The following is a 26,722-nucleotide window of genomic DNA, read 5'->3' as shown; positions in this document are numbered from 1 at the left end:
TTCATCACACTGTCTGTGTGGGTGGACCATTTCAGTTTGTCAGTGATGTGTACGCCGAGGAACTTAACTTTCAACCTTCTCCACTGCGGTCCCATCGATGTGGATAGGGGGGTGCTCCCTCTGCTGTTTCCTGAAGTCCACAATCATCTCCTTTGTTTTGTTGACGTTGAGTGAATGGTTGTTATCCAGGCACCACACTCCCAGAGCCCTCACCTCCTCCCTGTAGGTTGTCTCGTCATCGTTGGTAATCAAGCCTACTACTGGTGTGTCGTCTGCAAACTTAATGATTGAGTTGGAGGCGTGCTTGGCCACACAGTCATGGGTGAAAAGGGAGTACAGGAGGGGGCTGAGCACGCACCCTTGTGGGGACCTAGTGTTGAGGATCAGCAAAGTGGAGATGTTGTTTCCTACCTTCACCACCTGGGGGCAGCCCGTCAGGAAGTCCACGACCTAATTGCACAGGGTGGGGTTCAGACCCAGGGCCTCAAGCTTAATAATGAGCTTGGAGGGTACTATGGTGTTGAATGCTGAGCTATAGTCAATGAACAGCATTCTTACATGGGTATTCCTCTTGTCAAGATGGGATAGGGCAACGTGCAGTGTGATGGCGATTGCATCGTCTGTGGACCTATTGCGGCGGTAAGCAAATTGAAGTGGGTCTAGGGTGACAGGTAAGGTGGAGGTGATATGATCCTTGACTAGTCTCTCAAAGCACTTCATAATGACAGAAGTGAGTGCTACGGGGCGATAGTAATTTAGTTCAGTTATCTTTGCATACTTAGGTACAGGAACAATGGTGACAATCTTGAAGCATGTGGGGACAGCAGACTAGGATATGGAGACAAACTAAACACCTTCTTTGCCTGCTTTGAGGATAACACAGTGCCACCGACGCGGCCCGCTACCAAGGACTGTGGGCCCTCCTTCTCCGTGGCCGACGTGAGTAAGACATTTAAATGTGCTAACTTCTTTAGGAAAACAGCCCTAATGTTAGAAACAAACATCATGTCATCCAGTCACATGTATTTATTTTCCACGTTATAGTACACAATATTTTACATACAGCAGGTTTTTAAAGGACCAAAGAATTTGCTTCGTGTTTGGGAGTCAGAACAGGGTAAAAAAGACCGTGCCATACTGGGATAGACAGGACCACACTGATGACTCAACTAGGTAGTGTCCAGTATACTGTACATTAACAAGAGTTTTCCATCAGACCAAATCAGCCCTCCCCTCATGCCAAATTAGTTTTCATTGGACCATGGATGAGCCAATCATGGTCATGGAGACATTGAATAGGACTGGGTCCAATATGGAGCTTTAGGCCTGTAAAACTAAAACACAGCTGCTCCCTAAACCCAAAGCAAGCCCATTCCACTACCAGGTGCCAGACCACAAAGGTCCAATAATGAGCTAGCTGTATGGGGTGCCAGCCATTTCTCTCTTCTATACTGACTGTACAAAATATTAGGAACACCTTCCTAATAAATATTGACTGCCCCCCCTTCCCTCAGAACAACCTCAATTCATCGGGCATGGACTCTGCAAGGTGTCGAAAGTGTTCCACAGGGGATGCTTCCCACAGTTGTGTCAAGTTGGCTGGATGTCCATCTCTCCACTCTACTCTCTACTCTCCCATGCCTGCTACTTCAATCTTTCTGATGGACAGACAGTGACATCCCTCCCTACTCTGGTAGATTTATAGAGGGCTGTATTTCATCCCTCCATAGAGACCCAAAGAGAGAGGGGCTGCTGGTGCAATGTCAGCTGAAAACAATGTCTGCATTAGGAAAGAGCTATAATCCAATTTGAATAAAGATAAACCAAGGTCTTTTCTATATTCATCTGCCTCTCAATCCCGCCTTCCACCCCCCCCCCCCCCCCCCCCCTGTCCCCAGTAGCAGATGCTTGGGATTTGTCTGTCTGAGATGTAGCTAATAATGTATGTGTCCTTGGCAACAGCCAGAGGGAACTAGCTCTGGTCTGTCTGTCTGCGGAGGTGACCTGACAGGAGCCATTCATACTGGCCAGAGCAGTGACAGGCCTTGTATTCTTCTCCTTCCACAGAGAGCCATCTCCCCTGCAGTCACTGAACACACCATGCATATTGTAACAGACAATCAGGCAGCCATCTTGGATTTCGACTAAGGTACTCACAACTGCAATAATGTCGATGGCCAACAAACACAGAGGAATGATAAGCACCCCTGTGCAAAAGCTATTTACAGTACCAGTCAAAAGTTTGGACACCTACGCATTCAAGGGTTTTTCTTTATTTTGACTATTTTCTACATTGTAGAATAATAGTGAAGACATCAAAACTATGAAATAACACATCATGAAGTTTTAAACAAATGAAAATATATTTTATATTTAAGATTCTTCAAAGTAGCCACCCTTTGCCTTGATGACATCTTTGCACACTCTTGGCATTCTCTCAACCAGCTTCACCTGGAATGGTTTTCCAACTGTCTTGAAGGAGTTCCCACATGAATTCTAAATAAATCACAGACAGTGTCACCAGCAAAGCACCCCCACACCATCACACCTCCTCCTCCATGCTTCACGGTGGGAGTCACACATGCAGAGATCATCCATTCAGCTACTCTGCGTCAAACAAAGACACGGCGGTTGGAACCACAAATCTCAAATTTGGACTCATCAGACCAAAGGACAGATTTCCACCGGTCTAATGTCCATTGCTCATGTTTCTTGGCCCAAGCAAGTCTCTTCTTCTTATTGGTGTCCTTTAGTAGTGGTTTCTTTGCAGCAATTTGACGATGAAGGCCTGATTCACGCAGTCTCCTCTGAACTGTTGATGTTGAGGTTTGTCTGTTACTTGAACTCTGTGAAGCATTTATTTGGGCTGCAATTTCTGAGGCTGGTAACTCTAATGAATGTGTCCTCTGCAGCAGAGGTAACTCTGGGTCTTCCTTTCCTGTGGCGGTCCCCATGAGAAACAGTTTCATCATAGCGGTTTTTGCGACTGCACTTGAAGAAACTTTTGAAGTTCTTGAAATGTTCTGCATTGACTGAAATTCATGTAATGATGGACTGTCATTTCTCTTTGCTTATTTGAGCTGTTCTTGCCATAATATGGACTTGGTCTTTTACCAAATAGCTCTATCTTCTGTATACCCCTACCTTGTCACGACTCAACATAAATTCCACAAATTAACTTTGTCATGACGTTGGCCTGGGGGTAGGTTTATGACAGTCATAAATACCTCTTTCCCCCTTTTTCTCTCTCCCTACTATAACTGATGTGACATAAGAAAACCCATTGGTTAACATAGAGATTCTGGGAACATCAGAAGTTGGGGGGGAAATGAACTATATTCTGGTAATCCGACCAACTGAACATATGCGGTGGTACTTAAGGTATATTAAGTCAGTTCGGTTGCCCTCTGACACATTCTCATCAATGATAGAATGACATAAACTCTACTGTGGAAAGTCTAAACGTCAGAGGTATCGGATTCACATGGAATTGTTGTTTAATTCAAATGTTTGAATATGAAATTATTTGTGAAGAGATGAAATGTAATTTTAGCTTCCAAATGAGAGATTTGGGTTTTCATAAGTTTGGCTTCTGCTCAACCAGGGGCCCGCCCCTGTGAAGAGACATGGGTTATAAACTTTTCAGACACCCCCTCTCCCTCCACTATAAAAGCCATTGACAAAAATATAACTTCCTGTTCCGGGTACATTTAGGATGACGATCCGATGTCAGAATGGTTCAGATAATAACTACAGAACTAAGCCAACATCAGCATGGACTTTGGTTGCAAATGGTATGAACTTTGAACTCGTATTCACCACAGAAGTGATACCTCCTAGCCGTTGAGTTAGCAACAGCTGCTACAAACGCAGGTTAGGAAGGACAGTCAGAGTATCCCGTCTACTACACATCGACGCTACTCCAACATATCCAGTGACCACCAGAGACATTCTTCAAAGGACAGAGGACTCGGGTTGGCGACACGGTCCATCTACCACCAACCTACTGAAGCGCAGCTCAGAGTAAATATTTATTGCATTTTCCTTTTTCAAATGGGCGGTAATTTAGAATGCATAAGATACTGTATTTACGATGGTACAGCTTCGCCTATGTTCCAGTCTCCCGCTCTTTCACTAAAACTCAGCCCCTTCCCTTTGTGTAACAAGCTGTCATATCTATTCCGCCCGCTAGGGACGTTTTTCTTTATGACGGCAATTTGTGATCAAGTTATGATTTAATTGTGTATGTGTGATTCTGTGTAATTAGTTAGGTATTTAGTAAATAAATAATTAAACCCAATGTTGTATTGCTGATTCAACTTGTTAGCCAGGATTCTTGCAGATAACCAAGGATTTACCACTTTCAGATGAGACTGAATAAAATGACGATTAATGTGACTGCTATGGATGTAAAATATTACTAAATCTTTAAGAGTTTATTCGGAAGATAACAGCTCTATAAATATTATTTTGTGGTGTCCCTCTATAGTTAATTATATTTACATGATTAGTTCAATCAGGTAATATTAATTACGGAGAAATTATTTTATAGAATAGCATGTCATAGCAATTAATCTGGCATAGCCAAAGACACGACAACTTTTAACAATGCACATCTGTTAATTTAAATGCATTCCAGGTGACTACTTCATGAAGCTGGTTGAGAGAATGTCAAGAGTGTGCAAAGCTGTCATCAAGGCAAATGGTGGCTACTTTGAAGAATCTCAAATATAAAATATATTTTGATATGTTTAACACTTTTTTGGTAACTACATGATTCCATATATGTTATTTCATAGTTTTGATGTCTTCACTATTATTCTACAATGTAGAAAATAGTAAAAATAAAGAAAAACCCTGAAATGAGTAGGTGTGTCCAAACTTTTGACTGGTACTGTATATAGTTGATGTTCATTCACAATCTATGGATTTGAGTGTAAAACGGACCACAGCAAAAAAACAAATGTGCATATCTTTGCAGAAATGTGTCTGGTTAAGATTCGACAGCGTAGATGAGATTGAAACATTACTCCCATAAACCCTGAAGTAGTTTTTGGGATGTGAGAGTTGAACACCTCTCGGCATACATAAATTTAACACATGGGCCTAGCTTTGTGGGAAATGCATTTGAGCATTTAAACGCTTCTCGGCTTATACACGGCCAGTCAGACATAGATAAGAAGCTGTCTGTTATAGAAGAAAAACTGATATAAAAACAAATTAGGACCTGTCAAAAAGTGAGGGAGAAGCAGAGAGCATCTGAGAAGCATCTGGTTTGACACATTTACATATTTCTGGGAAGAAAACCTAGTCTTGCACACCAGCCATCCCTGGGAAAGCAATAGCTTAAAAAACCTGGTAAAATATGGTTTTAAGAAAAAATAAAAATTACCTTTTCAACCAAACCCAAGTGCCTGACATAGAACTCCATCACTTATGTCACATGATGACAGACTGATCAAGACAAGGTGACCAGTCACACACCTTGGTTGACAGCTGTTTTTCTTTATTTTATTTCTATAAAAAGGTTGAGGGTCTGAACTTAATATCATGGTCTCTCTGAAAAGCCGTAACCACTAGTAACCCCCCCTGCACTCCAGGCATCTGGTAGCTCAACAACAACACATATGTGATGGGGGAAATGGTGTGGTGACTTTATGATCTAGTGTTGGCACATTGTAACTGACAGGCTGGTTATGACACTAATGTGTGAGATTTACAAGAGAGGGGTCTGCCTTTAGACGCCACGGAGCTCATGCACCCTCAGATGTTCCGCTCCTCTAAGATACACGTTATGTAGCTCCCACTCAGGGAAAACCAACAACTGCTCTCCCATCCACTACAGCAATACCAGAGGGAGCATGACATCATAGTCATTACCCTGTTTTATACTGCCTGGTATGGCAACTGCTCGGCCTCCGACCGCAAGGCACTACAGAGGGTAGTGCGAACGACCCAGTACATCACTGGGGCCAAGCTTCCTACCATCCAGGACCTCTATACCAGGCGGTGTCAGAAGACTCCAGCAACCCTAGTCATAGACTGTTCTCTCTGCTACCGCACGGCAAGCAGTACCGGAGCGCCAAGTTTAGGTCCAAGAGGCTTCTAAACAGCTTCTACCCACAAGCCATAAGACTCCTGAACATCTAGTCAAATGGCTATTCAGACTATTTGCATAGTCTGGGTAGCCTCTCCACACCACTGCCACTCTCTGTTGTCATCTATGCATAGTCACTTTAATAACCTACATGTACATACTACCTCAACTAACCGGTTCCACCACACATTGACTCTGTACCTGCACCCCCCTGTATATATTGTTATATTTTACTTGTTACATTTATCTCTTACTCTTATCCGCATTTTTTGAAAGTGCACTGTTGGTTTGGGGCTCGTAAGTAAGCATTTCACTGTAAGGTCTACCTGTTGTATTTGGCGCATGTGACTAATACAATTTTATTTTATTTGATAGAACCTATTACTGATGGATTGGCTTGATTCAACATGACATCGTGGTCAGGTGGTCAAAAAGCTACTCCATGAAAGAAACCTGCACACAGCATTATGCTATGCATGTCTTTTTTTAGTCAGAGTGTTTGTTGTTGGCCCAGCACTGGTGTGAACTTTGGGATGTGTATATCACTCAGACACATTTCTGCTGTGCATTCGACTGAGCGACAGAGCGTGCTTCTTAAACTAGAAGGTGTGTTTCGTGGCTTACTCTTTGGGTGGGTTGAGGTCTTCAGGTCGGGTTTCGAAGAACACACGGACCTCCTCACACTGGGAGATGTACACAGGCAGCTGAATCAGAGCCTGCACATAGAGACAGAAACACAGGAAGTTTAGAAAGTTCATCAATCAGAACCAAATGCTGTTTGTAATATTAATTGTATTAATATTAGGGGAATGGGAGAAGTAGTGTTTAGCAGGAAGTACCTAGCCTGTTTGGGATTGGTGGTGTTTAGCAGGAAGTATCTGTATCTAGACTGTTTGGGAGTAGTAGTGCTCAGAAGGAAGTATCAATGCTGTCTGGAAGTAGTAGTGTTTAGTAGGAAGTACCTAGCCTGTTTGGGATTAGTGGTGTTTAGCAGGAAGTACCTAGCCTGTTTGGGATTAGTGGTGTTTAGCAGGAAGTATCTAGCCTGTTTGGATGTAGTAGTGTTTAGCAGGAACTCTATGTATCTAGCCTGTTTGGGAGTAGTAGTGTTTAGCAGGAAGTATCCAGTCTGTTTGGGAGTGGTGGTGTTAAGTAGGAAGTATCTGTATCTAGCCTGTTTGCCAGGGGGACTTCATATTTGACATACCAGTATAATGATGCAGCAGTATGAATGACAGATGCTACATGAGAGGTGCTACATTCACATACCATATCCCCTTGAGTACATACAGTAGGCCTCTACCCAGGGATTTGGGCTGCAATACACACAAGCCATCACCCAGCTAGCCCACACTGACATAAATAACCCATCTACCTAGATGGAGCCTAGTCAGCACTCTGCCTAATTCTATTCTATTTCCTGTTTCTAATCTAACATCTTTGATCCTTTTACCCTGTGGGGGCCGGCAGGACTGTGGCTCTCAAGAGATGAAAGGCTAACTGGACTGAGATCTCTCTTTCTCTTTATCAGCCCAGCCTCAAAGGCCTCAGCACTGAGGTGGTCAAACAAAGAGAATTGCCTCAGTGATCCAACTGATCCAATGCCCAGAACCAGCTGGTGGGTCTCACCGACCACACAGTCATTATTATCACTCTGTGCAGAGAGGTAAGTATGCAGCGCACTCCTCGCTGCCATGAGGCATTTCTCAAGGCTATCACAGGCCCAGAGCCAGCATACGTCTGCTTTTAATAAGGCTAAGTGCCTCAGTACTGTCCTCCCAGAGAGGGGCGACTCTCTCTCTCTCTCTCTCTCCCACACAGCCTGAATTATGATATCAATCCTGACGGGCATAAAACACAGGCCATCCAGAGTTCAAGGTGCCCTTGTCCGGTGTAACAACTTGCCCTTTTAGGCTCACTGTATGGGAAGCCGTGCCAATGGACTGGTCATGCTTAAAGTGTGAGAGGATTGCCATAGACTCAGCTGAAACCCTGTTCTCCATTAACCTCAGTGTGTGTGTGTGTGTGTGTGTGTGTGTGTGTGTGTGTGTGTGTGTGTGCGCGCGCGTGTGTGTGTATGCATGAATGCCCAGTGGTTAATTTCAAAGATTAAAATGCATTTTTATGGAAGAAAAATCGGATATTCAGCTGAAATGATACAGTCGGCTAAGAGTCAGATGACGAAAAGTTTTAAGTGTTGACCTCCAGAGGATCCCTCATCCCCTGGTCCTGGTGACTGAACCTGGTGCACTGTGTCTGAGGTTAGGATGACCATCCTCCCCCTGGATTTCTCCCCCCTCCACTCTGCCTGTGACCTTGCCAGTCATTAGTATTCTACCCAGAGACTGGAAGCCAGGAGGCACATTACAGCAAATGGACTTTACAGCAGACAACATTTAGATGATTGTGTGTGTGCGTGTCAGACAGAGGACAATGAAGGCGGGAGAGAATATACAGATATGTATACACAAGATTAGATTGGTAGTATATTAGATTAGTAGTAGACTATATTAGTAGTAGATTAGTAGTAGATTAGATTAGTATTAGATTATAAGTAGATTAGATTAGTAGTAGATTAGATTAGACTAGCGGTAGATTAGTAGTAGAGTAGATTAGTAGTAGATTAGATTAGTAGAAGATCAGTAGTAGATTAGTAGTAGATTAGACGAGCGGGAGATTAGTAGTAGATTAGCAGTAGATTAGTAATAGATTAGAGTCGATTTGCAGTAGATTAGATTAGTAGCATATTAGATTAGTAGGAGATTAGATTAGTAGGATAAAACAATAGGTCACAACACCAATAATAGGGTACAACACCGGTAATCGGGTACAACAACGGTAATCGGGTACAACACCGGTAATCGGGTACAACACCGGTAATCGGGTACAACACCAATAATAGGGTACAACACCAATAATAGGGTACAACACCAATAATAGGGTACAACACCGGTAATAAGGGTACAACATCAATAGTAGCATACAACACCAATAATAGGGCACTACACCAGTAGTAGGGTACATAACCAATAATAGGGTACAATACCATAATGGCAAAAACACCAATAATAGGGTACAATACCATAATGGCGAAAACACCAATAATACGGTACACCACCGGTAATAGGGTACAACACCGGTAATGGGGTACACCACCGGTAATGGGGTACAACACCGGTAATGGGGTACAACACCGGTAATGGGGTACAACACCGGTAATGGGGTACAACACCAATAATAGGGTACAACACCAATAATAGGGTACAACACCGGTAATGGGGTACAACACCGGTAATGGGGTACAACACCAATAATAGGATACAACACCAATAATAGGGTACAACACCAATAATAGGGTACAACACCGGTAATGGGGTACAACACCGGTAATGGGGTACAACACCGGTAATGGGGTACAACACCGGTAATGGGGTACAACACCGGTAATGGGGTACAACACCAATAATAGGGTACAACACCGGTAATGGGGTACAACACCGGTAATGGGGTACAACACCGGTAATGGGGTACAACACCAATAATAGGATACAATACTGGTAATAAGGTACAACACCAATAATGTCTATTTCTATGTTTGTGCTAATATGGTTCCCAATTAGAGGCAGCTGTTTATCGTTGCCTCTGAGTGATAGATGGATGCGAAACCCTTCCTTGGCGGCAGACGGAAGGTAATAATGGAGGACAGCGACGACGCCAGGGTTCGCGGCCACAGAAAGCCCAAGCACAACCCCAAGATTGTTTTGGGGGGGGCACAAAGGGTGGTCGGTCGAGCCGAGGAGAGCGCCAGAGCCCGCTTGGGAGTCGATGGAACAATGTGAGGAAGGATACCGAAGAGAGGGGTTAGCATGGAGTAGGCTGCAGCGCAGGTGGGCTGAAGAGCGGGTCATCAGTCCGGTGCCATCTGTGCCGGCTCCACACATCAGATCTCCAGTGCGCCTCCCCAGCCCGGTACGTCATGTGCCGGTTCCCTGCATTCGCCCAGAAGTGCGTGACACCAGTCCGGTGCCACCTGTACCGGCTCCACGCACTAGGCCTCCAGTGCGCATTCACAGTCCAGAGCCTCCTGCGACGGTCCACGGTCCGGAACCTCCTGCGACGGTCCACGGTCCGGAACCTCCTGCGACGGTCCACGGTCCGGAACCTCCAGCGACGGTCAGGAACCTCCAGCGACGGTCAACGGTCCGGAGCTTCCAGGCAAGGCGTCCAGTCCTGCTCCAGGGCAGGAGCCTTCATCTGCGCCGGTGGCCAGTCCAGGCACGGCGTCCAGTCCAGCTCCAAGGCCGGAGCCTTCCTCTGCGCCGATGACCAGTCCAGGAACGGCGTCCAGTCCTGCTCCATGGCCGGAGCCTTCTTCTGCGCCAATGCCCAGTCCAGGCACGGCGTTCAACCCGGCGCGATGGCTGGATCCGGGGTCTGGGCGGGGGCTACGACCTACACCGGAGCCACCACCGACACTAATCACCCCCCCCCCCTACCCTCCCCATTTGGTTTCAGGTTTTGCGGCCGGAGTCCGCACCTTTGGGGGGGGGGGGGGTACTGTCATGCCCTGTCCATAGAGAGCCCTTGGTTCTCTATGGTGTAGTAGGTCAGGGCGTGACTAGGGGGTGGTCTAGTATGTCTATTTCTATGTTGGTGCTAATATGGTTCCCAATTAGAGGCAGCTGTTTATCGTTGCCTTTGATTGGGGATCATATTTAGGTAGCATTTTCCCCACCTGTGTTTTGTGGGATATTGTTTGTGTTTAGTTGCCTGTGTGCACGTCATGACTTCACGTTTTGTTGTTTCTTTATTGTTTTGTTTGTTTCACGGAGATTAAAAATATGTGGAACTATACTCACGCTGCGCCTTGGTCCGTCTCTCAAAACGATCGTGACACCTGTCTTCCACGCATAGCCTACAAGCCACTGATGCTGACCTTTGGAACATCTACATTTTAAAAAGTCGAATAAATCCATGTAAAATAGCCTACACCATCACAATAAATCCATTATCTATTTTAGACAGGTCTAAAGAAACATGATATGAAGAAAATGTAGTCTATTTCAGAAGAACAGAATAGCATACTCTGAGTTGTCCTTACAGTATGTTAGGCCCTGATCTGCCATGGGCTACACTAGTTAATTTAGCAGACAAGATTTGCCTAGAATTCCATGGCATTATTTTATATTATTTTATAGTATGAAGAGTACAATTGAACAAAGCTGAATAAAATATAAAGGATATTTTCTCCAAACTATTTGAGGGAGTGCGCACATACGGCTATTCTGTGTTGAACGTTTAACAAAGAAACAGGTACTCCTATGTGCTTAATTTAGAGTTGTTTATGTAACTTTAGTTGTGATACAAATGTTGGGCTATTCGTTTAGATTTTTAATACAGTCTAAGGCTGCATGATGCGACTTATGATGATTTGAAAAAAGTCGCATGAAAGGCATGAGCTCTGCTTTGGTTTTTTAAGCAGGCTGCACACACTTCATCAGTCTCTCATTCACAATTTGACAAGCAACTTGATAATGCTTAGAATTTCCCAGCTTTCCTTTTGTGTGGCCATAATGCCCCCTAAAAAAATCCATGCCTTTTGCGGCCAGTGGCCGTTGTGCCCTTGGGCTGAATATAATAATTATAATTTCCTTCTCCCGGCTGCGTGCCGAAGCACCTCTCACTCACATGGCTCTCCGTCACGTGATCAGGTTTTTCTCACAAGCTACAAGTGAAGACAGCCACATCGGGGACGCAACTGCGAGCGTTCGTATCTAATTACGAGACGCATATGGAAGATATTGGAAGAACTGTCCACATTTACTTTTCATCAGCCAACAATATGAGTAGGCCTAACGAACAGCAAAAGCACTAGCCTATGTTAATCTACTATCCCCCATAGTATAAAAGTTCATTAATTTTCCAAACATAGTCTGGGATAGTTGTGGGATGTGATAGATTTAAGGGAACAACTGCAGTAATAGGGTACAGCAGCTGTAATAGGGTACAGCAGCTGTAATAGTGTACAACAGCGGTAATAGTGTACAACAGCGGTAATAGTGTACAACAGCGGTAATAGTGTACAACAGCTGTAATAGTGTACAACAGCTGTAATAGTGTACAACAGCTGTAATAGTGTACAACAGCTGTAATAGGGTACAACAGCTGTAATAGTGTACAACAGCAGTAATAGTGTACAACAGCTGTAATAGTGTACAACAGCTGTAATAGTGTACAACAGCGGTAATAGTGTACAACAGCGGTAATAGTGTACAACAGCGGTAATAGTGTACAACAGCGGTAATAGTGTACAACAGCGGTAATAGTGTACAACAGCGGTAATAGTGTACAACAGCGGTAATAGTGTACAACAGCGGTAATAGTGTACAACACCTGTAATAGTGTACAACAGCGGTAATAGTGTACAACACCTGTAATAGTGTACAACAGCTGTAATAGTGTACAACACCTGTAATAGTGTACAACACCTGTAATAGTGTACAACACCTGTAATAGTGTACAACACCTGTAATAGTGTACAACACCTGTAATAGTGTACAACACCTGTAATAGTGTACAACACCTGTAATAGTGTACAACACCTGTAATAGTGTACAACAGCGGTAATAGTGTACAACACCTGTAATAGTGTACAACAGCTGTAATAGTGTACAACAGCTGTAATAGTGTACAACACCTGTAATAGTGTACAACAGCGGTAATAGTGTACAACAGCGGTAATAGTGTACAACACCTGTAATAGTGTACAACAGCTGTAATAGGGTACAACAGCTGTAATAGTGTACAACACCTGTAATAGTGTACAACAGCGGTAATAGTGTACAACACCTGTAATAGTGTACAACAGCGGTAATAGGGTACAACAGCTGTAATAGTGTACAACAGCGGTAATAGTGTACAACAGCTGTAATAGGGTACAACAGCGGTAATAGTGTACAACACCTGTAATAGGGTACAACAGCGGTAATAGTGTACAACAGCGGTAATAGTGTACAACACCTGTAATAGGGTACAACACCTGTAATAGTGTACAACAGCGGTAATAGTGTACAACAGCTGTAATAGGGTACAACAGCTGTAATAGTGTACAACAGCGGTAATAGTGTACAACAGCGGTAATAGTGTACAACAGCTGTAATAGGGTACAACAGCTGTAATAGGGTACAACAGCGGTAATAGGGTACAACAGCGGTAATAGGGTACAACAGCGGTAATAGTGTACAACACCTGTAATAGGGTACAACAGCTGTAATAGTGTACAACAGCTGTAATAGTGTACAACAGCTGTAATAGTGTACAACAGCTGTAATAGGGTACAACAGCGGTAATAGTGTACAACAGCGGTAATAGTGTACAACAGCGGTAATAGTGTACAACAGCGGTAATAGTGTACAACAGCGGTAATAGGGTACAACAGCGGTAATAGGGTACAACAGCTGTAATAGTGTACAACAGCTGTAATAGTGTACAACAGCGGTAATAGGGTACAACAGCGGTAATAGGGTACAACAGCGGTAATAGTGTACAACAGCTGTAATAGTGTACAACAGCTGTAATAGTGTACAACAGCTGTAATAGTGTACAACAGCGGTAATAGGGTACAACAGCGGTAATAGGGTACAACACCTGTAATAGTGTACAACACCTGTAATAGTGTACAACAGCTGTAATAGGGTACAACAGCGGTAATAGGGTACAACAGCTGTAATAGTGTACAACAGCTGTAATAGTGTACAACAGCTGTAATAGTGTACAACAGCTGTAATAGGGTACAACAGCTGTAATAGTGTACAACAGCTGTAATAGGGTACAACAGCTGTAATAGTGTACAACAGCTGTAATAGTGTACAACAGCTGTAATAGGGTACAACAGCTGTAATAGTGTACAACAGCTGTAATAGTGTACAACAGCTGTAATAGTGTACAACAGCGGTAATAGTGTACAACAGCTGTAATAGTGTACAACACCTGTAATAGGGTACAACAGCTGTAATAGGGTACAACAGCTGTAATAGTGTACAACAGCTGTAATAGGGTACAACAGCTGTAATAGTGTACAACAGCTGTAATAGTGTACAACAGCTGTAATAGGGTACAACAGCTGTAATAGGGTACAACAGCTGTAATAGGGTACAACAGCTGTAATAGTGTACAACAGCTGTAATAGGGTACAACAGCTGTAATAGTGTACAACAGCTGTAATAGGGTACAACAGCTGTAATAGTGTACAACAGCGGTAATAGTGTACAACAGCTGTAATAGTGTACAACACCTGTAATAGTGTACAACAGCGGTAATAGGGTACAACACCTGTAATAGGGTACAACAGCGGTAATAGGGTACAACACCTGTAATAGTGTACAACAGCGGTAATAGTGTACAACAGCTGTAATAGGGTACAACAGCGGTAATAGGGTACAACACCTGTAATAGTGTACAACAGCGGTAATAGTGTACAACAGCGGTAATAGTGTACAACAGCTGTAATAGTGTACAACAGCGGTAATAGTGTACAACAGCTGTAATAGTGTACAACAGCTGTAATAGTGTACAACAGCTGTAATAGGGTACAACAGCTGTAATAGTGTACAACAGCGGTAATAGTGTACAACAGCTGTAATAGTGTACAACACCTGTAATAGTGTACAACAGCGGTAATAGTGTACAACAGCTGTAATAGTGTACAACAGCGGTAATAGGGTACAACAGCTGTAATAGTGTACAACAGCTGTAATAGGGTACAACAGCGGTAATAGTGTACAACAGCTGTAATAGTGTACAACAGCTGTAATAGGGTACAACAGCGGTAATAGTGTACAACAGCTGTAATAGTGTACAACACCTGTAATAGTGTACAACAGCGGTAATAGTGTACAACAGCTGTAATAGTGTACAACAGCGGTAATAGTGTACAACAGCTGTAATAGTGTACAACAGCTGTAATAGGGTACAACAGCGGTAATAGTGTACAACAGCTGTAATAGTGTACAACAGCGGTAATAGGGTACAACACCTGTAATAGTGTACAACAGCGGTAATAGGGTACAACAGCGGTAATAGGGTACAACAGCTGTAATAGTGTACAACACCTGTAATAGTGTACAACAGCGGTAATAGGGTACAACAGCTGTAATAGTGTACAACAGCTGTAATAGGGTACAACAGCGGTAATAGTGTACAACAGCTGTAATAGGGTACAACAGCTGTAATAGTGTACAACAGCTGTAATAGTGTACAACAGCTGTAATAGTGTACAACAGCTGTAATAGGGTACAACACCTGTAATAGTGTACAACAGCTGTAATAGGGTACAACAGCTGTAATAGTGTACAACAGCTGTAATAGTGTACAACAGCTGTAATAGTGTACAACAGCTGTAATAGTGTACAACAGCTGTAATAGTGTACAACAGCTGTAATAGTGTACAACAGCTGTAATAGTGTACAACACCTGTAATAGGGTACAACAGCTGTAATAGTGTACAACACCTGTAATAGTGTACAACAGCGGTAATAGTGTACAACAGCTGTAATAGGGTACAACAGCTGTAATAGGGTACAGTAGCAGAAATAGCGTACAACTGGAGTACAACCCTACTGTATATGGTCCATCCAGAACCGGTGCTTGAGGAAGGCCTGCAGCACCATCAAGGACCCCCCACACCCCAGCCACAAGCTGTTCACTCCCTCACCGTCGGGCAGACGGTATCGGAGCATAAGGTCTTATACCAACAGACTCAGAGACAATTTCTATCTACAAGCCATCAGACTGCTGAACACTTGAACTGGACTGACTACCTGCTGTGATTCTCTGCACCTTAGCACATATGCACTCACTCACAGATGCGCACACACACACACACACACAACTGCTGCTACCAAACTAATTATGATAGCTAAATACTGCACAATTGAAACACTGGTTTCAGATGGACTACATATCATTGAAAATGAGACCCTGGTTTCAACGGGCTCCCCAGATTAAATAAAAGTTAAATAAAATCTAACTTGCTCCCCAATCCCAATCCCATTTTCCCCAAAACATTGGAGTAAATATTGGATTATACATTGTGCTTCCAGGATTATACTTATGCTAAAATATGTATTATACTCCACTGACCCACTTACTTTATGTTCATATTCTTATCTTGTATTATTTCTTATTGTTGTTGCATTGTTGAGCAGGAACCTGCAAGTAAGTATTTCATTGGACGATGTATACTATGTGCATCCTTCCCGTACATACGACTAATAAAATAGAAGCTTGATACTTGAAACTTATATATTCTCCAGGCATCAACCTCTCCTTTCCTAAAAGCAGAAACTCCAGCATGGGGAATTCCATGCGAGTCAGGTTTATGCTTCACTCAGAATTTGACAGAAAGGTTGAAATGGTGAACCCCCCGAGCCAAACATGAAAGGAACCATAAAGTAAACACCTTCTATGGTTCACTCTGTCAGCCTGACCAGCCCCCCCACCCCCATCCCTCCAACCAGCCAGTGTGACCAGCCCCCCCACCCCCATCCCTCCAAACCAGCCAGCCTGACCAGCCCCCCCACCCCCACCCCTCCAAACCAGCCAGCCTGACCAGCCCCCCCACCCCCATCCCTCCAAACCAGCCAGCCTGACCAGCCCCCCCATCCCTCCAAACCAGCCAGCGTGACCAGGCAGAACCACAGACCTTTGATCTGACTCCCACTCCCCCTTCAAAGCCCCTCACCCAGGGGTTTAAAGAACCAGGGAGGGGGCTGAAGGCCAGGGAGTGGATGATTCACCTGTCACTTCACTAACAAGAAGCAGTATGAGTAGCAGGGTATATCATACAGGTTAGGGCAGCTGATAAAGGGCAAGCCACCAACACAGTCAACAGAGCCTAAGGAGAAGATATAGGTGGTCGTAGGGCTAGACATTGAATTATCCAAAGCTACAGTATTACCAGATTGCTTTGTTAAAGGGACATTTCTAAAATGTTCTACTTCCTAGTGCTGGAGATGATAAATATGAAGTTGAACATTTTGGACATTTCCCTTTAAGCCCTCTCAGACAGAGAAGAGAGGAGTTGTAATTCAAGTATTTGTAAAACAACAACACATTTCAAAACACCACCTAAAACATATTTCAGGTACATTTTAGGTGACAATAAAATATATTTTGATATATTGATTTTTTTTACTTCAATGTGTTCATTTGTATTGAGGATGTTAATAGATCTACAGTGCCTTGCAAAAGTATTCCTCCCTCTTGGCGTTTTTCCTATTTTGTTGCATTACAACCTGTAATATAAATTGATTTTATTTGGATTTCATGTAATGGACATACACAAAATAGTCCAAATTGGTGAAGTGAAATTTAAAAAAATTAAAAATGGAAAAGTGGTGTGTGCATATGTATTCACCCCCTTTGCTATGAAGCCCCTAAATAAGATCTGGTGCAACCAATTACCTTCAGAAGTCACATAATTAGTTAAATAAAGTCCATATGTGTGCAATCTAAGTGTCACATGATCTCAGTATATATACACCTGTTCTGAAAAGCCCCAGAGTCAGCAACACCACTAAGCAAGGGGCACCACCAAGCAAGCGGCACCATGAAGACCAAGGAGCTCTCCAAACAGGTCAGAGACAAAGTCGTGGAGAAGTACAGATCAGGGTTGGGTTATAAAATAATCCTAAACTTTGAACATCCCACAGAGCACCATTACATCCATTATTAAAAACATGGAAAGAATATGGGACCACAACAAACCTGCCAAGAGAGGGCCGCCCACCAAAACTCACAGACCAGGCAAGGAGGGCATTAATCAGAGAGGCAACAAAGAGACCAAAGATAACCCTGAAGGAGCTGCAACGCTCCACTGCGGAGATTGGAGTATTTGTCCATTGGACCACGTTAAGCTGTACACTCCACAGAGCTGGGCTTTACAGAAGAGTGGCCAGAAAAAAGCCATTGCTTAAAGAAAAAAATAAGCAAACACGTTTGATGTTCACCAAAAGGCATGTGGGAGACTCCCCAAACATATAGAAGAAGGTACTCTGGTCAGATGAGACTAAAATTGAGCTTTTTGGCCATCAAGTTAAATGCTATGTCTGGCGCAAACCCAACACCTCTCATCACCCCAAGAACACAATCCCCACCGTGAAGCATGGTGGTGGCAGCATCATGCTGTGGGGATGTTTTTAAATCGTTAGGGACTGGGAAACTGGTCTTAATTGAAAGAATGATGGATGGCGCTAAATACAGGGAAATTCTTGAGGGAAACCTGTTACAGTCTTCCAGAGATTTGAGACTGGGACAAAGGTTTACTTTCCAGCAGGACATTGACCCTAAGCACACTGCTAAAGCAACACTCGAGTGATTTAAGGGGAAACATTTAAATGTCTTGGAATGGCCTAGTCAAAGCCCAGACCTCCATCCAATTGAGAATCTGTGGTATGACTTAAAGATTGCTGTACACCAGCGGAACCCATCCAACTTGAAGGAGCTGGAGCAGTTCTTCCTTGAAGAATGGGCAAAAATCCCAGTGGCTAGATGTGCCAAGCTTATAGAGACATACCCCAAGAGACTTGCAGCTGTAATTGCTGCAAAAGGTGGCGCTAGAAAGTATTGACTTTTGGGGGATGAATAGTTATGCATGCTCAAGTTTTCAGTTTTTTGGTATTTTTTCTTGTTTGTCTCACAATAAAAAATATTTTGCATCCTCAAAGTGGTATGCATGCTTTGTAAATCAAATGATACAAACCCCAAGAAAATCTATTTTAATTCCAGGTTGTAAGGCAACAAAATAGGAAAAATGCCAAGGGGGATGAATACTTTCGCAAGCTACTGTATATATATTTTAGTTCTCTATGGAACCCACAACAACGGAAAACGTGACTACAGACCAGAAGTTCTATTTAATACATTTAATAGATAGTGTTGTGTTTTTATATTTGTTTTCATTTCTATTCGTTTTTAGATTTGTATTTGAAATTCAATTTAGTTTCAGTTCATTTTCAGACCAGATTTGCTAGATTTGATTTAGTTTTAGTCGTATACAAATATTTCTATTTGTTTTTTTGATTATTTGGTTTCAGTTTTGATTTTAGTGTGAGGGACAGAAAGAATGCTTAGAGACTAAGAGTCACTTGGGTTTTAGAGTTTTTTGGGATGTAACTTCTTGAGATTGGGGGGCAGTAATACATAAGGTGATGGGTCAGGTCAGGTCATAGGTTAGATAGACATTCTAGCCAATGAACGGGCAGATACGCTTATGAACAACAGGCGCAATGTTTTTCTCAAAGTTGCCAGAACGCCACGTGTGCCTACTTGTATCAGTACATTCGTAACAGCCTAAACATTACAAAACTTCAATTCAATAAAATAAGCCTCACATAGCAAATTATCAATTACATTTTATATTGACCAAATTCGATACTCTCTCAATGACCTCCATTAAAAAAAAAAAATACCCACCAGCTTCAGTAGCTTGAAAACCCCACAAAAGCTTGAAAACTCCCATTAGAATTTGAATAATTCATGATGTTTTTTTAAATTAAATTTTGTTTTGGAGTCAAAGATAATAGCTTTAGTATAGTTTAAATTTTTCAAACGGGTTTGTTAATTATTTTATTTTCATTACCTAAATAGTTTATTCATGATTAGCTTTCACTTTAGTTTCAGATTTAGTTTACTATAATAACCAGGCATAGAAGTCTGAAACTATTCATATTGTTACACCCTGATCGGCTTCACCTGTCCTTGTGCTTGTCTCCACCCCCCTCCAGGTGTCACCCATCTTCCCCATTATCCTCTGTGTATTTATACCTGTGTTCTCTGTCTGTCTGTGTCAGTTTGTCTTGTTTGTCAAATCAACCAGTGTTTTTGTCTCAGCTCCTGCTTTTACCCAGTCTCTCTTTTCTTGCCCTCCTGGTTTTGACCCTTGCCTGTCCTGACTCTGAGCCTGCCGTTCTGTACTTTTGCCCCACCTCTGGATTATTGACCTCTGCCTACCCTAACCCTGAGCCTGCCTGCCGTCCTGTACATCCCAATACGACCCACTGAGGTATCCTGACCCCTAGGGCTCCCCCTCCGAAGACATGTGTACCCCATCTCACTCAACAGTGACCTGGCTTCATAAACAAAGGCTCTCTTGCAACATGCCAGGGAATATGTTGTTTTTAAGAGCATGACCACCTTGCAAAACAGTTACCAGGCAAAAAAGGCAGTTTATAGGGCAGCCCTTTAAAATTAAACACAAGGCCTGGTGATGTTGCTGACTGGGGCTAGCTCAGCACTGCTCATAACCTCTGCCCTGCATAGTGGACAGATAGGTTTCCACAGAGATACCACAGCACCACTATCGCCCGCCACAGAGGTGGATTCTTCTTTCCCTTCCCACAAAGAGCAAAACACAGACTCTGCTTTGTTTTGTCTCAGTCAGCCATGTTCCAGACTGCCTTCAGTTTCCTCAATGTCTAATTCCTGAAGAAAATATATTTTCGAGGATGACTGAGTTTGTTATCTTGTATTTCCCATTGGGCAAAGATAAACATAGAGAATATGCATGTTTCCAACATTCCAAGTGTATTGGGTCTTTGTATAGAGAAACACATCAACTAAAGCAAAGCAGCGAATGGATATGACAGGTCAGTGGAACTAGATGTGACTCTGGCCTCTGGGAATCATAGCTGGTGGGTGCATGGATTTCAAAACAGTCTCATTCTGACAGCCATGCTATCTGAATACCCTCACTGCTGTGTCTATCACAGAGCACATACTTGGATTTCTAAACAACAGGAGTCCTTGTTCAATTGTTTTGGGTGGCAGAAAGGCAGCCTATTGGTTAGAGTGTTGCTGGTTCAAATCCCTGAGCCGGCAAGGTGAAAAATATGTTGATGTGCCCTTGAGCAAGGCACTTAACCCTAATTGCTCCTGTAAGTCGCTCTGGATAAGAGCGTACGCTAAATGACTAAAATGTTCAGATTTGATCTGTGAAGTGAACCACGTGAGGGAAGGCTCTGGGAAGCAGGCTCAAGGATGCATTCCTAGCTCTAATCTGGACCTCTATCTACCACAGAGATATGTTCCTAATACTCAAGGATTTGGTTCCCGTCCAGGTTTCTTTCTGTTCCTAAGTTTTAGCTTGCTGTTAGGGATTCAGGCCTGGGCCCTATTGTTGTTTCTTCCATGACGGGTGAGTGTGAAAGCTTTAATACCCCTGAATTTCCCCACCAGCTGAGCCAGTACTCACCCCGCAGTACTCGTTGATAGGCCTCAGGCGCTTCATGGCCACATCCCTGATATGGCTTCTCCTGAACAGGATCTTCCCTGGAAGGAAGAAGAAAAACTGTAGATCCTAAAGACTGGTTTTCCAAAGATACCCAGCCCTCTAGCCTCCCCTCTTCTCCCAGTCCTCAACCATGACCTCACACTATCTTTAATAAAGGCTCAAACTGTATGAGTATTCATTACTTGTTTTCCTTTTCAATGGTGTCGATTCACAGTAGTTGTGGCAATTATACAAGTAGGCATACAACGTGATAAATACTCCATAACTGCACTACTCATTTTTTTCTGAATATACTGTACTGACTTTTTCTAAAAAGCCTACACTGGATACCTTCCCATGCAGTATAACATGTAGGCTACATGGACATTTAACCATTCAGGAATGTTATTAAAAACCTTTCAAGGTCCAACTGATACTGTGCTTCTAAAGAAACACACTAGTCTAGACTAAAAACTGATTCACTTTACTCCCAACAAATGATCTCATGGTACATTTGGAATGGTAACAGTAGGCTTACATACAGTATGTATGTTACAGTTGTGAAGGACAATGACTTGTCTTCATAGAGTGGGCTTGTGTAGAGACTCCAGTCCAGTCCATTATATTGCACAGCTACTATCTTAGGCCAATACAGTGGCCTCATCAATAACCCAACTCTGACAGCACAATGAAAGTCATTAAGTGCACTGTGAATTGTTGGCCTTCTTTATCATATAGTGGATGCCATCTATATTGCGTTCTTATCGCACGGCCACAAAAATGGCCACCGCCGGGAGTCTGGATTTGGGTCACTGGAACAATAACAAGAAATGGATACAAATAGGTCTCAGAAAACCTATTAAGTTTTCTGGTATTCAGGAAGTTGGGAGCAGACTGGTACCTCTCTCTCCTTTTAACCATGGAGGACCCGCTTGTAAATTTACTGAGAGCTTTACATTACAGAGCCATGGGACTGAGGTATTAAGTCAGGCCAGTAAAATATCAGGTCAAAAAGAGAGATCTTAGAAATAACTGTATCTCCTCATCAAGGGGCTTATGATATTTGTTAAGACTGCTAACACAGTCACATCTAAGACATACAAAGTGAAATAACTATTACACAGGGGATCCATTTCCAAGCTCAACTGACTCAACACTTCCCACCCATTTTGGATGTGCCACATGCTCAGTCGACGAAAGGCCTGTTTAGGGAAAAATAAAATGTCTGCTGCTGTTACAGTACAGATTCAAACCTGGGCCAGGCAGACTTCATTGCAACTCTGTGACCAGAGTGGCCAGCTCGGTATCAAACAGCTTTTGTTGCCCAGAGAGAGACTGTAAGTCTGGAAAGAGAGAGCGGGAACAGGGAGGAGCCTCTTCTCTCAGGCTCTCTACTCAACACAAGACACCCCAGGTCAGGAAAGCCACAGGAAACTTTCATGTGAAACAGTAGTGTCCCTATTGAATGGGCAGATGATTATATAAATAGTTTAAAATCGTTATTTAGTTGATGTCTCATTTGTTCTGGATGCAATCATTAAGAGCTGAGATAAAAAATAAATAAATATTAAATATTCAACAAAATATTCAACAAATCTGTCCTCTTGGGAGACTAGATCCATCCAATAAGATATTTCCCTAACCAAGTATGGCCCAGTTTAAAGTCATTCAACTTGATCTCACAAACAAGGAAAAAAAAGAGTGTGTGTTTCTATCATTAAACATCTGCAATCATTCTCCACCACTAATGTTTACAGAGTTGGCTCATGAATTGAGTTTGAGGCAGAGTGCTGGGAAGAGATATTTCCAAGGAAAGGCTAGATAGATGGCAGGTGTGTTTAGTAATTACAGAGGTCCCAGATGCTGACTCTTGAATACAGTCACTTCATACGCTGCTGTAGAAAGGACTAGTGGACTAGTAACCAAAAGGACTAGTAACCAAAAGGATGCAAGATCGAATCCCCAAGGTGACAAGGTAAACAATCTGTCGTTCTGCCACTGAACATGGCAGTTAGCCTAGGAACAGTGGGTTGTCATTGAAAATAAGAATTTGTTCTTAACGGACTTGCCTAGTTAAATAAAGGTAAAATAAATTAAAAAATACAATGTTTGTATTTCTCTGTACAATCCTAACGGTTGTAAAATATGATATTGCTACACAAGTGGACATAAATATGAGCTGCTTAACAGGGACAATAGAAGGATCCAATTTATTTAGTTCCATTGAATTATTCAGTTCCATGGAACCATGTGTGTAGCTGGCATGTTTGAAGTCAAAAGAGCAGGTTTGCTCCTGATATGAATAAATGAAGCTGTGTGTGGAGGCTGACATACAGAAGCTCCTGCTGTGAAAGTCATTGAGGTTGTCAGCCAACCAGACAGCCTGGATATAAAAACATTCATCATGAAGTCCTCTGTCAACAGTTGATCAACTGTTCTCATTCACAACGTTGAAGAAGTCAACTGGCGACTCATATCCAGAATCATAACCACGGTGAGGCAGGAAAACACCGAGCGGACATTTTGCAGATGCAAACAGAAACCACTTTGCTGATCCTAAACAAAACGAGAGGCCTTGAAGTACAAACCAAGCCCTGACAGGAAAACCACTTCCGTGTCTTGTTGGTTTGGTCTGAGTCGACCAGATTGGCCCGTTGGGCTGAGACTGCTTGCCCTGACCATGTGGTTGTGAGTGCAGACAGAAATCTGCTGTGCAAATCAGGCCATACCACAGTTTGTAAAGAGCTGAAGAAGTCAGTCTGTGACTACAAGACAGCTAACAGAATATCTTTCTGGTCCTGTTCTGAAAGACGAGGGGGTGGAGGATGGAGGAGGGGGGGAGGGAAAGACGTAGGAGTTCAAATGGGAACCACCAGAGTAGTGTAAGAGTAGTGGTAGAGTAGAGGTAGAGTAGTGGTAGAGTAGAGTAGTGGTAGAGTAGTGGTAGAGTAGAGTAGTGGTAGAGTAGAGGTATAGTAGTGGTAGAGTAGAGGTATAGTAGTGGTAGAGTAGAGGTAGGGTAGAGAAGATTAGTTTTAGTGGTAGGGCAGAGCAGAGTTGATATAGAGTAGTGGATGAGTAGTTGTAGAGTATACTGTAGATCTAGCTAGTCTATCATAATATAATAGAGGCAGTAGATCTAGCTGGTCTGTCATAATATAATAGAGGCAGTAGATCTAGCTGGTCTGTCATTCTGTGACTACAAGACAGCTAACAGAATATCTTTCTGGTCCTGTTCTGAAAGACGAGGGGGTGGAGGATGGAGGAGGGGGGGAGGGAAAGACGTAGGAGTTCAAATGGGAACCACCTGAAAAAATGTTGAGCTGTTCACTTCAATTTCATTTCATTCAAGAAGGGGAGACAAACATTAGTTAAAACAGCAGGCCTGGATGTTGACATCTACTCTGTGGGAATGGAACTAGTGGGAGTTTAGAATACAGAAAGACCCTCAACGTGGTTCTGAACTTCTACCCCCAAGCCATAAGACTGCTAAATAGCTAGTTAAATAGTTAACCGGACTATCTGCATTGACCCTTTTGAATCATCACATACGCTGCTGTTACCGTTTATTATCTATCCTGTTGCCTAGTTATCCCTACCTATATATACATATCTACCTCAATTACCTCATACCCCTGCACATCGACTTGGTACTGTTACCCTGTCGATAAAGCCAAGCAATTGATGTGTTATTATTTTTATTTCTGTTTTTCCTTCTCTTTGCTTTGTTGGGAAGGGCCAGTAAGTAAGCATTTCACTGTTAGTCTACACCTGTTGTTTATGAAGCAAGTGATAAATACAATTTTATTTTATTTGGGATTTGAGTGCTCAGAATGAATCTTTCCTCACAGATGTATGAGCAATGAGCATACATGTCTGAAGCATTTACAACAATATATGAATCAACGGAGAAGAAGAAAAGACTGTGGGAGTAATGTGGTCTGGTCTCCCTGGTTGGTCTCCTCCTCTCATTGCCTCTCTGTCTCTCTCTCCGTCTCTCTCTCGGTCTCTATCAGTTCTACAGTTCTAGACCTCCAGGCTTCCCCATAAGCCTCACATGGATTACTCTCATGAGACACTAAATGGCCTTGTTTCAAGAGCTGCTCATACGTGTGTCCAGTCTTAATTAAATCTGGGCCCCTCCTGCTTAGTGTGTTTGATGGACAGTATTGGAGGGAGGAACTAAAACGAGTAGCAATTTACAAAATTGCCATTGAGTTTATAAACGGAAAAACAAAACGGTGCTCGGTAAGGGAAATCGTGAGCTCATGAGAGGTGTGGATTTCCCAGGGTGCAACGTAGCAGCTCTTACGTTCTTCGTTCTCTGTTAATGCTGCTGCTTTGACAGCACCACGTGAGCTGGGACTGTCAGTCAGTAGCGGTGTGTTGTTGAACCGTTTCCTGTAGTGAGCCAAATCAGGGTCACACAGACTGATTCGTGGTAGTCTTAAACAAATCTACTTTGAAACAAAAGTATACACCTCAGACTCATGGTTATGGGCTTAACAAAAAGAAGGCACTTGTACCATGTCAGATATAGAGTTGAAATGTACAGAATGTTGAGTTTGCATCCCAATATTACATTTTATATACATCACAGAAGACTGAACTATAACAAAACTGTTTGACATAGAAACACCGGATAATTAAAACATACTTTTTTTCATTAATTATGAAATTATATATATTTTTAAGAACATTCCACCCATGAGGTCAAATGTGTCTCTTTTAGTCATGGAAAGGGCTACACTCTTACCTGGTAGAAAAGGGATGATTCTCCGCTTGGGGTCTTTCTGCCCTCCTTCCACAGGGAACTTATCCAGAAGCTCCATCTGAAAGCACAGTGGCAACAACACAGGGAGTTAAACAACACATGCTATCACACAACAACATCACTGCATGGGGCAGTGGGAGGGTTGTACATTTTTACAATTCAGCAATTCCTAAAAGGACTGGTTCTGCCAATGATAAGAAATCCACACACCAGATGGTATTTCTTCTTGGTTGAGGTAGCTAGGCTACATATGCTACGTGGCCTGTTAGCAAAGGCCCACTGACATAGTGAAACTTTTTTTTCTTCTCTTTTCTCCTTTTAAAGCCCAGTGTGCAGCTTTCTCTCTGTCTCCCAGTGATCCCTCCACAGTACTATAGGTTATTTTCCTACACTCTAGCCAATAACCTCCCCCTCCCCCAGTCTGAAGGTCTGTGTTTTAAGTTCCAGGCCCCAGCTGCATTCTATTGGCAGCTGGAGTGAAAAGACACCTGGGTGTGTCAGCCAATGAACTTGAAGCCCTTTCTCCTTCCCTCTCTTTCAGCACAGCAACAACACACTGAGTGAGGAGTGTTCAGTCCAGTCA

General features: G+C 42.9%; 1 protein-coding gene across 2 annotated transcripts in view; it reads right to left on the bottom strand.

The window, feature by feature from the left end:
- Nucleotides 1–26,722, bottom strand: part of LOC120056871 (SH3 and PX domain-containing protein 2B-like) — a 60,642-nt gene that overhangs the window by 18,331 nt on the left and 15,589 nt on the right. For both annotated transcript variants that reach the window (XM_039005125.1, XM_039005126.1), the window contains exons 3-5: nt 26,122–26,197; nt 21,348–21,424; nt 6,722–6,813 (exon numbers count right to left, since the gene is read on the bottom strand). In XM_039005125.1, the coding sequence (XP_038861053.1) occupies nt 6,722–6,813; nt 21,348–21,424; nt 26,122–26,197 (245 nt within the window). The remainder of the gene's footprint in view (nt 1–6,721; nt 6,814–21,347; nt 21,425–26,121; nt 26,198–26,722) is intronic.

The sequence above is a fragment of the Salvelinus namaycush genome, chromosome 12 (assembly GCF_016432855.1).
Source record: "Salvelinus namaycush isolate Seneca chromosome 12, SaNama_1.0, whole genome shotgun sequence".
In the NCBI taxonomy this organism is placed as follows: Eukaryota; Metazoa; Chordata; class Actinopteri; order Salmoniformes; family Salmonidae; genus Salvelinus; species Salvelinus namaycush.
This window is presented reverse-complemented; position numbering and strand designations above follow the sequence as displayed.